This window comes from Salvelinus fontinalis, chromosome 19 (assembly GCF_029448725.1).
Source record: "Salvelinus fontinalis isolate EN_2023a chromosome 19, ASM2944872v1, whole genome shotgun sequence".
Lineage (NCBI taxonomy): Eukaryota > Metazoa > Chordata > Actinopteri > Salmoniformes > Salmonidae > Salvelinus > Salvelinus fontinalis.
The window spans coordinates 28,899,872-28,915,208 of record NC_074683.1 but is presented as its reverse complement, the minus strand read 5'-3'; the positions used below and the strand labels follow the sequence as shown (position 1 = coordinate 28,915,208).

General features: G+C 41.7%; 1 protein-coding gene across 8 annotated transcripts in view; it reads left to right on the top strand.

Annotated features, from left to right (window-relative positions):
- The window catches only part of LOC129816575 (low-density lipoprotein receptor-related protein 1B-like), a 586,954-nt gene that overhangs the window by 526,867 nt on the left and 44,750 nt on the right, over positions 1–15,337 (top strand). For 5 of the 8 annotated variants that reach the window (XR_008753574.1, XM_055871205.1, XM_055871204.1 and 2 more), the window contains exons 66-73: positions 3,208–3,324; positions 5,063–5,169; positions 6,355–6,487; positions 9,146–9,252; positions 9,605–9,737; positions 14,479–14,601; positions 14,811–14,933; positions 15,194–15,337. Coding sequence is in view for 7 of the 8 variants with exons in the window: in XM_055871205.1 (XP_055727180.1) it covers positions 3,208–3,324; positions 5,063–5,169; positions 6,355–6,487; positions 9,146–9,252; positions 9,605–9,737; positions 14,479–14,601; positions 14,811–14,933; positions 15,194–15,337 (987 nt within the window). In the remaining variant the exon portion in view is untranslated. The remainder of the gene's footprint in view (positions 1–3,207; positions 3,325–5,062; positions 5,170–6,354; positions 6,488–9,145; positions 9,253–9,604; positions 9,738–14,478; positions 14,602–14,810; positions 14,934–15,193) is intronic. The other 3 variants (XM_055871208.1, XM_055871203.1, XM_055871201.1) reach the window with 1 other exon arrangement.

The window sequence follows — 15,337 nt, the reverse complement described above, 5'->3', positions numbered from 1 at the left end:
TCCTGGTAGTTTATCATCACAGGATGTCAGACTTGTCAATAGTGTGTATGGCACCGAAACACCAAACATCACATTGCGATGTTTGGTGTATGCCCCCCCTGTCACGCCCTGACCTTAGTTATCTTTGTTTTCTTTATTATTTTGGTTAGGTCAGGGTGTGACGAGGGTGGTATGTGTGTTTTTGTCTTGTCTAGAGTTTTGGGTATGTCTAGGTGTGTGTGTGTAGTCTAGGCATTATGTAGGTCTATGGTGGCCTAGATTGGTTCCCAATCAGAGGCAGCTGTTTATCGTTGTCTCTGATTGGGGATCCTATTTAGGTTGCCATTTTCCAGTTTGGTTTGTGGGTGATTGTCTATGTGATGTTGCATGTCTGCAATCGTTATATTTAGCTTCACGTTCATTTTTTGTTATTTTGTATTAGTTTGGTTATTATTCTTTGTTATAATTAAAGAAGATGTATTCACAACCCGCTGCGCTTTGGTCTCCTCACTACGACGTTCATGACACCCTCCTGAATTTTTGTGTTATTTTCAGTGGTAGAGAACCTTTCCAACCTCCCACAACTATACTGCCCTACCAAGCAAATAGGCTGTAACTGCTCATAGTGTGGAACTAAGAAAAATGGCTTTTATTTACCTTGGTTTCACAGTAACTTTAGGCAGTTAATGCTAACATGACCCCCATTTTCTCCAAAACAAAATACAATAGAGGCAGGATACTTGTCCACATGATTAAGCATGTGCCCAAATGAGCTGTTACTGACTTTTTGCTTGGTAGGGCAGTATATCTTCCACTGGTTATTACTTTAAACTGTGTAGCCTACTGGAGAACGTCTGCGCTAACTTGAATGCCTTTTGTTCTGAGACACAATACTGCTAGGAAGTCCCTCAACTGTGTTGTTATACTTTAAAGCCGTTGTCTTCCACTGGATGAAGCGTTCAATGATTTTTAGCTCACATCTAAAGCAGGGAGAGAACAAGGTTCAGTATGCCGTCTTCACCCACCTTTGTGGAGAGGTAATTATGTTGTTTTCCTCTTTATCTCATCCCAATGGTTATTGGAGTGGATAGATAGGTTGCCATTCTCTTTGGTAACATCAAACAGCTCAAGATCAATATTTTCTTCACTCAGTATTGGTTGTTTTGTTAGATAATAGCTCTTATTAAGTTCAACACAAGCTGTAAGCTAATAATTGCTGCTAACTAAAGAATTAATTTATTTTAGAAGTTGTAAAATGTTAATGAACATTTCCTAAATGCTATTCAGTTGTACTAAAGTTTTAGAGAACATTTGATACAGTGTTAGGGGGGTGCATTATACACCAACAGAAAAAATAATAAAAATGTAGTGCAATATAGAGGATAATTAGGATTGTGAAATATAAGTATATTCCCCAAAATATACACTTTATATAAGGTTTTAGAACACCTACTCGTTCAAGGGTTTTTCATTATATTTACTATTTTCTACATTGTTGAATAATAGTGAAGACATCAAAACTATGAAAGAACACATATAGAATCATGTAGTAACCAAAAAAGTGTTAAACATATCAAAATATATTTGAGATTCTTCAAAGTAGTTACCTTTTGCCTCCGATCACAGCTTTGCACACTCTTGGCATTCTCTCAACCAGCTTTTCCAACAGTCTTGAAGGAGTTCCCACATAAGCTGAGCACTTGTTGGCTGCTTTTCCATCACTCTGAGGTTTGGGATGAGTTGGACCATCTCAATTGGGTTGAGGTCGGGTGATTGTGGAGGCCAGGTCATCTGATGCAGCATTCCATCACTCTCCTTGGTCAAATAGCCCTTACACAGCCTGGAGGTGTGTTTGGGGTCATTGTCCTGTTGAAAAACAAATGATAGTCCCACTAAGCGCAAACCAGATGGGATGGTGTATCGCTGCAGAATGCTGTGATAGCTATGCTGGTTAAGTGTGCCTTGAATTCTAAATAAATCACAGACAGTGTCACCAGCAAAGCACTCCCACACCATCACACCTCCTCCTCCATGCTTCACGGTGGGAACCACACATGTGGAGATCATCGGTTCACCTACTCTGCGTCTCACAAAGACACGGCAGTTGGAATCAAAAATCTCACGCTTGGACTCATCAGACCAAAGGACAGATTTCCACCGGTCTAATGTCCATTGCTGGTGTTTCTTGGCCCAAGCATGTGTCTTCTTCTTATTGGTGTCCTTTAGTAGTGGTTTCTTTGCAGCAATTCAACCATGAAGGCCTGATTCACACAGTCTCCTCTGAACAGTTGATGTTACTTGAACTCTGTTTAGAATTTATTTGTGCTGCAATTTCTGAGGCTGGTAACTCTAATGAACTTATCCTCTGCAGCAGAGGTAACTCTGGGTTTTTCTTTCCTGTGACGGTCCTCAAGAGAGCCCGTTTCATCATGGCGCTTGATGGTTTTTGCGACTGCACTTGAAGAAACTTTTAAAGTTCTTGACATTTTCCGGATCGCTTATTTGAGTTGTTCTTGCCATAATATGGACTTGGTCTTTTACCAAATAGGGCTATCATCTGTATACCAACCCTACCTTGTCACAACAGGGCTGATTGGCTCAAACGCATTAAGAAGGAAAGGAAGAAGGAAACTGCACAAATTAACTTTTAACAAGGCACACCTGTTATTTCAAATGCATTCCAGGTGACTACCTCATGACGCTGGTTGAGAAAATGTCAGGAGGGTGCAAAGCTTATTACTTTGAATAATTTCACATATAAAATATATGTAGATTTATTTAACCCTTTTTTGGTTATCACATGATTCCATATGTGTTATTTCATAGTTTTGATGTCTTCACTAATATTCTACAATGTAGAAAATAGTAAAATAATGAAAAACCCTTGTGTGTCCAAACTTTTGACTGGTACTGTACATACTTTTCTGAAACATTTGTTGCAAATACTTTATTTTCTTCTAAGTGTTTAATATTGCAAACTTGTCATAGATTCTGTTAGGAGATCTAAGCCGTTGGCAGCATAGTCAGGTATTTCATCCTACGCTGTGTTAGCCTCTCTCGAGTACGAACGAGGTTTTGAACTTGGTGTCAGGCGTGCACTACGAGGAAACCCTGAGGAAATGATGATTACATGTATAAATATAATAGCTCCACCATTAATATTCATGCTTTTTGAAGCCATTTTCATCTGCTTGTTTGTTTGTTTGTTTGTTTCCTGATGTAAAAAAGATGAAAAGACCTGCGGACCTCATGAATTCCGCTGTGAGAATAACAACTGTATCCCGGACCACTGGAGGTGTGACAGCCAGAACGACTGTGGAGACAACTCAGATGAGCATAACTGCAGTGAGTATGCTCATCTTTGCTGCTCTCTACTCTCTTAGATCACTTCTAGCTATTTGGCAACTTATATATACATCAACAGGCATATGCACTTGCGCAGTTCAGTTAGTATTTTGGAATTGTTTGAAGATTAACTGACTCCCCTCTTGGTCTTTGTGTTTATATACTGTACCGTTCCTCTGTTTAACTTTGTAAAGAGATCCCACAATCAAAGTAACAGGCAGCTCAATGGAGCCCTGTTCTTAACTGTTTCTAACTCGGCGATGCCCTCTGAGCATGTTCCCCTCTCCAACTCCACTTTGGATCTAAAAGAAAGTCAGAGTTCCATATTCTTCAGCTTTGATGCCATCTCTCCTCTTCTTCCCAGGCTCACTTTTTTGTTTAGATATTCATAACCAACTACTGGAATTAAATTTGTTTACGTATGAAAGGGATTTGTTAAGCCAGCTTGCCCATATCTCTGCTCTGTGTGTGTGTGTGTGTGTGTGTGTGTGTGTGTGTGTGTGTGTGTGTATTCATTTTATGCTGAGTATTCGTCATACATTTGATTTATTATGGGCTTATTCCCCTTACCTATTAATGTCACTTAAAATGCAAATAAATCCAAGTCAAGTGTTGGATGGTAAAGAATTAAGTAGGTGCACCAGCTAGGCTAGCAGACAGGAGAGCGATAGAGGCTGCAAATCACAATATGCTGCAGACTGCAGGCTCTGTTGGGACCTTTTCTCTAACTGCAGCTCATAACCACAACTACCTTTACTCATACAGTCAGTTAACAGTCCACGATAACCAGGGGGTGAGGGGAGGACCCCAGCACTTGAATTTGATGGTGCTTAAATATGGTATAATGTTGTCCTCAGAGACCTAGACATACAGTGCACCTGAATGTGGAGGTTGCCAGATAGTAGGGTTCAGGAGTATACTGGCTATGAATGTATTTACATCTTGAGCCACTGGCATTCCAACTATCATGTCCAACAAATGTCTTTGACGAGCCAACAGTAGGCTTACTGCCAGGGCCCAGTTTTTCCAAAAGTTATCTATCTAGATTTCGCCTATCGAATGGGATTTAACACATAGAAATAGAAGAAATTAACAGACGAATCATTGACTTGAATGGGGACTCTCATTTTATTCATTCTATTTCTATGCATTTAATCGTATCCAAAAAATATGCAAAATCCAGATGAGCTTTTGAAAAACTGGGCCCAGATTAAGCAATGTTTAAGAGATATCTCTTGTAAAAGGGCCCTTACACAAAACCACATGATTTGACATGTAGAAGATAACATGATTTTATGTAAAATTCCACTTATGAATTATGAGATACATGTGTTTTAAGAGAACTTCACATGATCACGTGAAATTCAAGTTTTTTTTTCATTAAGGGGGCTCTAGGGGATTCACTTCTCTCATGATACCTCTTATAAAGGCCCATGCGTGTGTTTTCTTAGAGGTTGGTTGCTTTTCCATGGCTATTTCAAGTGTAAATAGTCTATATAGCCTAGTCTATAACACACATAGTATATATATAGTCTTTAAGTAGTCTATAACGGACATCACTTGTTAGGGAGTACTAGAGCCTTGTAGAAAATTATGAAGATCCACCCTTGAATGGCGTCGTTGTGTAACTAGTCTAATTAAAGTTGTGTGGTGGAGCGTATATCGTGTTTGAGGGCCCGACTCCTATGTCATTTCTATTTCAAGTGTAGTGATGTTCTTGTCCTCTCCCTTGACTCAGAGCCAGTGACCTGTAACCACAAGGACTTTACCTGTGCTAACGGGGACTGCATCTCCGCTCGATTCCGCTGCGATGGAGACTATGATTGCCCTGATAATTCAGACGAGGTCAGTGATCCCTGTTGTCATTTAAAAACAGCCTGTAAATAGCATGTTATAGCCTGTAAACTGTGTGAGTCACAACCTCTTGAATAATCTTATTTGAGTGAATTGACCCTTATTCATCTTAACTTTATGTTTCTATCTTGCTTTTTCTTTCATACATGTGAATGTTTTATTTTTCTCCTAAAAGGCATGCGTATTGAATTGCAGATAGGATTTGATAGCATTATGATATTCATATCGTAAAATATTCTGAATTTTATTGGAACGCAGACGATAATATTATGGATGAGAATGTCCTAATAGAGAGACATTTTATGTTTGTTCTGTTATGCAAATATGTGAACAATTATGCAAACTGGTTTACTAACAAAAATACTAAATTAACTAGGCATGCATGAGAATTATTGACCTGTTTTGTGGAATGTGATTTTTTTTTAAAGCATGAGCTATTCATGAAATATGAGCCAACCAATAGAAAATATTCAGGTTTCCATTGTGTGATGGCTGAGGAAGAGCCACGCAATTACTCATTTATTATGCCTTGTAACTTATTCCTCTGTTAAATACCCCCACGGCAATTACAGCATTAGTAATCCCCTCCAAGAGCAACCTCTTGACATCATTTTATTTAACCTTTATTTAACTAGGCAAGTCAGTTAAGAACATATTCTTATTTACAATGATGGCCTACACCAGCCAAACCCGGACGACGCTGGGGCAATTGTGCGCCGCCCTATGCGACTGTGTTGTGATTAAGCCTGGAATCGAACCAGGGTGTCTGTAGTGACGCCTCAAGCACTGAGATGCAGTGCCTTAGACCGCTGCGCCACTCGGGAGCCCAAATGTAGTTCACTAAGTAGTAAATAGTAGTATGCTATGCATGATTTCTCTTGTAAAAAAACAAGTTATCTTGTCCACCCTATTCTTACCTAAAACTGACTAAACAGGCAATGAAGACTCAATGGGTCTCAATGCCCGGCAATACCCTGCCATCCTGCACATATAAAGCATTAAAATTGTCAATGAAAGTGTTATGTATGGGTTATAATTGAGCTATCAAGTCCTAGTGAAGGTACCTTTCAAAGAAAGTATTACCATATGGTTCTACTGTATAAGAATTGGAACATCGAACATGTAAAGTATAAGCCTATTGTAAATGTGAGCTTCTTGTCCTTTATATCTCTACAGAAGGACTGTGAGGCTCGGTGTGCTGAGGACCAGTTCCAGTGTCTCAATAACCTCTGCATCTCCCTCAAGTGGCTCTGTGACGGCCAAGAGGATTGCAAGACAGGAGAGGACGAGAGGAACTGCCAGGGGACAGGTACGGTATACGAGGAAAACAAGGTAAAAAGGTTACTTTTCCCCCCCAAAAAAACATTTTAATGTGAAATTGAAGTAGTTGTTAAAAAGCTGAGTGCCACAAGCTCCTACGGTAACATGGACTGTTGTAGTTTATATTCTTTGATTGAAAAACAAGACAAAGTTAGAGTTTTTCTGGGCTTTTTTATTCGGAGTAGGGTAAGATGAGTAAGATTTTGGTGTGGAGGGGGGTGCTTTACCTCCTATGATAGTTACAAGGTATAAGCAGTAGAATTGTCAAGGCTGCTTTCTGTGTGACTTGTAATGAAATACTGTTCCAATTCTGTACGCCATGTGTTTTTACCCACAGTAAAGCCATTAAAACATAATGAACTGTATGACGGATAAAAACACATCAAAAAGTGATGCGAGCGAGTCCCCCTCCCCCAATTAAAAAAAAAATCAAATAAAAGTTTAGAGTTTGCTAAAACCACCTAGCAACCTCGCCAAGAGATTTGTACCTTTTGGTATTTTAGCGAATAGCAGGGCAGGGAAAGAAGCTGGGTCTCTGTCATGAAAGACAAACATCATATGCGTCGCGCCAATAGGAATAGTACTATTTGAGTCAACCTGTGCCAAAACTCTGCTGTTGATCATTCTTCAGCTGGTTCTCCATCTTCTTTAAAAAAGAATAATGGTGAGCCAACATGTTTTAAACACTTTTACCTACTAAACAAATGTTTTCATAACTTTCGCTTGTCCCTCTAAAGCAGACATATAGTAAGCAATACAGAGCCTTCGGAAACTATTCAAACCCCTTGACTTTTTCCACATTTTGTTACGTTACAGCCTTATTCTAAAATGGATTACATCTAAAAATGGCCTCAGCAATATACACACAATACCCCATAATGATGAAGCAAAAACATGCTTTTAGAAATGTTTCCTAAAATATTAAAATTAAAAAACAGAAATGCCTTATTTACATAAGTATTCCGTCCCTTTGCTATGAGACTCAAAATTTAGCTCAGGTGCATCCTGTTTCCATTGATTATCCTTGAGATGTTTCTACAACTTGATTGGAGTCCACCTGTGGTAAATTCAATTGATTGGACATGATTTGGAAAGGCACAAACCTGTCTATATAAGGTCCCACAGTTGACAGTGCATGTCAGAGAAAAACCAAGCCATGAGGTCGAAGGAATTGTCCATAGTGCTGAGAGACAGGATGGTGTCGAGGCACAGATCTGGGGAAATGTACTAAAACATGCCTGTAGCATTGAAGGTCCCCAAGAACACAGTGGCCTCCATCATTCTTAAATGGAAGAAGTTTGGAACCACCAATACTCTTCCTAGAGCTGGCTGCCCGGCCAAACTGAGCAATAGGAGGCGAAGGGCCTTGGTCAGAGAGGTGACCAAGAACCTGATGGTCACTCTGACAGAGCTCTAGAGTTCCTCTGTGGAGATGGGAGAAACTTCCAGAAAGACAACCATTTCTGCAGCACTCCACCAATCAGGCCTTTATTGTCGAGTGGCCAGACGGATGCCACTCCTCAGTAAAAGGCACATGACAGCCCGCTTGGAGTATGCCAAAAGGCACCTAAAGACTCTCAGGCCATGAGAAACAAGATTCTCTGGTCTGATGAAACCAAAATGGAACTCTTTGGCCTGAATGCCAAGCGACATGTCTGGAGGAAACCTGGCATCATTACTATGGTGAAGCATTGTGGTGGCAGCATCATGCTTTGGGGATTTTTCTCAGCAGCAGGGGCTGGGAGACTTGTCAGGATCGAGGCAAAGATGAACGGAGCAAAGAACAGAGAGGTCCTTGATGAAAACCTGCTTCAGACTGGGGCGATGGATCACCTTCCAACAGGACAGCCAAGAGAATGCAGGAATGGTTTCGGGACAAGTTTCTGAATGTCCTTGAGTGGCCTAGCCAGAGCCTGGACTTGAACCCGATCGAACATCTCGCTCCCCATCCAACCTGACAGAGCTTGAGAGTATCTGCAGAGAAGAATGGGAGAAACTCCCCAAATACAGGTGGGACAAACTTGTAGCGTCATACCCAAGAAGACTCGAGGCTGTAATCGCTGCCAAAGGTGCTTCAACAAAGCACTGAGTAAAGGGTCTGAATACTTAAATGTAAATGGGATATTTCAGGGGGGTTTTAAATAAAAAAATAGTTTTTGCTTTGTCATTATGGGGTATTGTATGTAGACTGATGAGAAAAAAACAACAATGATTTAATCAATTTTAGAATAAGGCTGTAACCTAAAAAAATTGGGAAAAAGTTAAGGGGTCTGAATACACCCTTACACATTGTGCCAATGGGGTTAACCCACTTGGCGGTAATTGCAACACGGCTCAAAACCTCATCCGAAAGCCCCAAAGGTGGTGATTGCCTGAGTGGGATTTAGCACAGCAGTAGCTAGCACACAGCATGCTCTAGCCTGAGGGAAGACATCATATTTAGACCTAGGACCTGTTCAAAGTCCAGCACTGCTGGTTTGGACAGAAACAATGGGTTGTAGCGATTATTTTTTCATGAGTTCATAACAGTGTGCAGAACACATACAAACCGGCCCCACTCATGCTGTGAATGATGGGTGTTATATTATTATGTTGTGGAGTGTGTGCACTCAATAAAGCTCTCTATCTCTGATCTGGGTGTTTCCAGTGCTCCCCTCTTGCTCCCTAAATGAGTATGTGTGTGCCAGTGGAGGCTGTGTTTCGGCCAGTCTGAGATGTGATGGACAGGACAACTGTCTGGATGGATCAGATGAGGTGGGTGTGGCTCTGCTTGGTACTTTAACCTCGTCCGATATCAGCTAATCACTTACTGTAGCTTTATTTAGCTTATTTACGTAAAACGGCAGAGATAAGAAGAAAAGATTATGATTTTTCTCCAGTGCTGTAGCTGATCTTCCCACACAAGCATTTATGTAGAGATTTCCCTATTTGTAAGGATCATCCCTACATAATTTGGTGCCCTGTGTAAGGTGAATTCTTAACAGTATACAAAAGGATAGGATTGAAGACACTTGTATCAAACTTTATCACTGAGAATGGCTTGACTGTGTTGGACATTTAATAGTGTATAATGCTGTTTACATGTTTTATGTTGCCATGTCGACAGGCAGGCTGTGTGAAGGAGTGCAAGGAAGATGAGTACTTGTGTCTGAACCATGCCCACTGTATCCCACGGAGATGGTGCTGTGACGACGTGTTTGACTGTGTGGACCATAGTGATGAGGAGAACTGCAGTCAAGGTACGACAGGGGTTGGACAAACTCACTTCACATATCAATGTACTAGAAAACTGTAACTGCAGCCAGAGTTGGACAGGTATTAGAAATTACAACAGGACTAGTAAGAGCCAATTTTATTCAGTTGCAGTTGACACTTTAAGAGAGATGGGGTGGAAACTGTCTCCTCTTAGGAAGTAGTTGGTTTTCCATACAGGTCTGTTTTCATTTTATTTTAATTTACAGGCAACATGTCCTACTACAGTAGAGACATGCCTTTCAGGTGTTGAAATGTGGTGCACTGAGCAAATCTTTGTCTAGTGAGTGGAAACTTGAACACTCTGAGAATTTTGTGCAACTTTCAGCGAGCGTTTACATATAATCGCTAAGGCTGTACCCTTACAGTTTTAGACAGTAGCCAATAGGCTATTGTGGCTATTTGAGCATAACGTAGGCCTATCAACCAAAACCAATGGAGCAAAACCCATAACATTTTCACATGGAAATAGCTTTTGACTTCTATGATATAGCCTGCAGTAGCATATATGTGATGTTCAATACAGGCCTACATTGCATGATATATTTATATTATGAAGGGCTTGACATTAATTAAGGATTTTCTACTTGGTCTGTAACACCATGGGCCAAATAGGTGACTGTAAATGACATTGTATTGTGTTGTATGATGCAAGAAACCACTTTACAAAATAAAATGTATTACAGATGGTCTCCTTGCTTCGAGTTCTTAGGAAACTATGCAGTATTTTGTTTTTTATGTATATTTTCTTACATATAGTATACTACTAGCCAATGTCCCATCTCTTGACAACAAGGTAGACGACATTCGAGCAAGGGTTGCCTTCCAGAGATTGTAACATTCTCTGTTTCACGGAAACATGGCTCTCTCGGGATATGTTGTCGGAATCAGTTCAGCCACTGGGCTTCTCCATGCATCGCGCTGACAGAGATAAACACCTCTCTGGGAAAAGGAAGGGCGGTGGTGTATGCTTTATGATTAACGACTCATTGTGTAATCATAACAACATACAGGAACTTAAGTCCTTCTGCTCACCGGATCTAGAATTCCTTACAATCAAGTGCCGGCCATTTTACCTACCAAGAGAATTCTTGTCAGTTATAGTCACAGCTGTGTACATTCCACCTCAAGCAAACACCAAGACAGCCAACATGGGAACTTCACTGGACTATATGCAAACTGGAAACCATACATCATGAGGCTGCATTTATTATAGTGGGGATATTAACAAAGCAAATTTAAATCAACCTAAATTCTTCCAGCATATTGGTTGCACTACGCGCATGGGCAATACCCTCGACCACTGCTGTTCTAACTTCTGCGATGCATACAACGCCCTCCCTTCGGCAAATCCGACCACAACGACATCTTGCTCCTTTCGTCTTATAGGCAGAAACTCAAGCAAGATGTACCAGTGATGAGAACCATTCAATGCTGGTCCGACCAATCGGAAGGCACGCTTCAAGATTGTTTTGATCAAGCGGACTGGAATATGTTCTGATCAGCCTCAAAGAACAACATAGACCTATACGTTGACTCAGTGAGTGCGTTTATTAAGAAGTGCATCGCAGATGTTGTACCCACTGTGACTATTAAAACCTACCCTAACCAGAAATCGTGGATGGAGGGCGGCATTCGTGCAAAACTGAAAGCGCGAACCACCGCATTTAACCATGGAACGAGGTCTGGCAATATGTCTGCATATAAACAGTGTAGCTTTTCCCTCCGCAAGGCAATCAAAGAAGTGAAATGCCAGAACAAGCTGGAGTCACAACTCAACGTATCAGACACGAGACGTATATGGCAGGGTCTACAGGAAATCACGGACTACAAAAATAAATCCAGCCACGTCACAGACACCGACGTCATGCTTCCAAACAAACTAAACACCTTCTTTGCCCGCTTTGAGGACAATACAGTGCCACCGTCGTAGCCCGCTAACAAGGACTGCGCACCCGTCCGTCCGTCCATCACCGTGGCTGACGTGAGTAAAACATTTAAACGTGTTAACCTTGACAAGGCTGCTGGCACAGACGGCATACCTAGACGCGTCCTCAAAGCATGCTCAGACAAGCTGGCTGGTGTGTTTTTGGACACATTCAATTGTTCCCTATCCCAGTCTATTGTCCCCACATGCTTCAAGATGGCTACCATTGTTCCTGTACCCAAGAAGACAAATATAACTGAAGTAAATGACTGCCGCCCCGTAGCATTCACTTCTGTCATCATGAAGTGCTTTGAGAGACTAGTCAAGGATCATATCACATCCACCTTACCAGCCACCCTAGACCCACTTCAGTTTGCATACTGCCCCAACAGGTCCACAAACGACGCAGTCGCCATCACACTGCACACTACCCTATCCCATCTGGACAAAATAAATACCTATGTAAGAATGCTGTTCATTGACTACAGCTCAGCATTCAACACCATAGTACCCTCCAAGCTCATCATCAAGCATGAGGTCCTGGGTCACAACCCCGCCCTGTGCAATTGGGTCCTGGACTTTCTGACGGACCGCCCCCAGGTGGTGAAGGTAGAAAATAACATCTCCACTTCGCTGACTCTCAACACTGGGGCCCCACAATGGTGCGTGCTCAGCCCCCTCCTGTACTCCCTGTTCACCCACGACTGCGTGGCCATGCACGCCTCCAACTCAATCAAGTTTGCAGATGACACAACAGTAGTGGGCTTGATTACCAACATCAACGAGACAGCCTACAGAGAGGAGGTGAGAGCACTCGGAGTGTGGTGTCAGGAAAACAACCTCTCACTCAACAAAACAAAGGAGATGATCGTGGACAGGAAACCGCAGGGGGAGCACCCCCCTATATACATCGAAGGGACAGCAGTGGAGAAGATGGAAAGTTTTAAGGTCCTCCGCGTATACATCACAGACAAACTGAAATGGTCCATCACAGACAAACTGAAATGGTCCAATCACACAGACAGTGTGGTGAAGAAGGCACAACAGCGCCTCTTCAACCTCAGGAGGCTGAAGAAATTTGGCTTGTCAACTAAAACCCTGACAAACCTTTACAGATGCACAATCGAGATCATCCTGTCGGGCTGTATCACAGCCTTGTATAGCAACTACACCAGCCTCAACCGTAAGGATCTCCAGAGGGTGGTGTGGTCTGCACAACACATCACCGGGGGCAAACTACCTGCTCTCGATGACACCTACAGCACCCGATGTCACAGGAAGGCCAAAAAGATCATCAAGAACATCAACCACCCAAGCCACTGCCTGTTCACACCGCTATCATCCAGAAGGCGAGGTCAGTACAGGCGCATTATTGCTGGGACCGAGAGACTGAAAACCAGCTTCCATCTCAAGGCCATCAGACTGCTAAACAGCAATCACTAACTCAGAGAGGTTGCTGCCTACATTGATCCCCAATTACTGGCCACTTTAATAAATGGATCAGTAGTCACTTTATACAATGTACTCTAAATAATGCCACTTTTATGTTTACATATCTTACATTACTCATATCACATGTCTATACTGTATTTTAAACCATCTATTGCACCTTGCCTATGTCGCTCGGCCATCGCTCATCCATGTACTTACATATACATATTCTCATTCACCTCTTTAGATTTGGGTGTATTTGGTATATGTTGGGGAATTGTTAGACTACTTGTTAGATATTACTGCACTGTTGGAACTAGAAGCACAAGCATTTCACTACACTCGTATCAACATCTGCTAACCATGTGTATGTGACAAATAACATTTGATTTATTTTTACCATACAGAGAATTAGACAATATAGGCTACCCCTCTGCCTATTGGGTTACTTGCATATTCAAGTCTGTCTCAAAATACAAAATTGCCCCTTTAAATAAAACATAAGCATTTTACCTGACTGGCTTTTCAAAAAAAGCTTGAAATGTAGTTTACACGTTTTGTGCTCTTGTAGGAAGCAGTATTGCTGACCTATACTTATCTATAACTGGGCTAATAACTCGCTAACTTGCAAAGAATATCAACAGTATGTGCACGCAAATGGCTCTGCGCTCTGATCTGAAGTCATCTGAAAAGCGCATTCACTCGCATGATTGAAAGACCGCAACCACTAATAAAATTACTCTATTGCACTCTGCCTCTGCCTACAACAAAATCAAAGACTCAATCTTGCAAAGTTAGATTTGTTTTGTTTTGTTGCATTGAAAAGGGGCTGATATAATATTGTATCGATCACAGAAAAAACGTTGATCTATAGTGCAAACTAATGGGACGAACTGAGTGAAGTTCAATCTCTTGCGTATTTGCATGGCATTTCTTCTGTGCGGTAGTCTAGGAGGAAATGCGCGCAGTTGAGAGGGAACATTGATTGCAACTATGGGTAGAGTTGAGCATGTTTACTGGAACACTGTAGTACAGATTACATGCCTGTCAATATGGTACACACATTCGCTTTTCTTCCTTCATAGTACCATGTTAGCAACAAGGGGTGTTGAAACTCACACATGGCTAGTAGCATAGCAATCACCATTCTAGCCATGTGTTTTACTGTGAAAGGTGTACAAAACAATAGTCATATTCTGACTAAGCAAAGGTCACTTTGCTAACGAGAACGTTCTTTCATACAGACACTATAGTGATAGCACAACGCTATTGAATAGAAGTTTAGAAGGAAATGGAAAAACCTAGCTATAAGACAACCTTGTGAAAGAAAGCCCATAGCACTAGTGTTAACCTTCCGTTTGTAATTTCAGGCATCTTCTTCTGCCGTCCTGATGAGTTCATTTGCAACAACACCTTATGCAAGCTCCATGCGTGGGTGTGTGATGGCAAGGACGACTGTGGAGACAACTCAGACGAGGACACAGAGACGTGTGGTGGGTTGAAATAGCAACTTAGATCTTTGATGGATATTTTATTGTAACTCCAATGCAATGCAATGCAAGGTCATATTCATGTTTGAAATGGTGGATTCCTTTGAATGGACTAGAATGGAAGAATTTAAATAGACTAGAATGGACTATGTTGAATGAACTAAAATGTATTTGACTGTCTGCAATACTTGTGTTATTCTTCTCCGCTCCAGCCAAACTTTCCTGTCCCCCCACACGGCCACACCGATGCAGAAATGACCGTGTGTGTCTGCGCTCTGACCAACTGTGTAACAAGGTTGACGACTGTGGGGATAACTCGGATGAGGAGGAATGTGGTGAGTTTACACCAGTTACACTTCAAATGACATTACATTTTTCTTAATCAAGAATGTTGAGAAATTATATATTCCAAAAAACATTATTCCTAATCGTATCAGTGCGACAACAGCAACAATGTTGTATTAGTCAAGTTCCTTTGATTTCCCTACAAACTCCACATCACATCATATAACGATATCTCAGATATCTTATGCAAATGCCTTCTCTGTTGCCGATGCAGCCTGACGTGTGTTTGGCTTCTGTGTGCGTCCCAAAGCAGAGGTGGTGTCTGGCAGACCCAGACGGTGTGGGAAGGCAGAGTTCACCTGCAGTACCCAGCGATGCATCCCAGCCCAGCTGCAGTGTGACCTCTTCAATGACTGTGGGGACGGGGGATCGGACGAGCAGGATTGCAAGGCCT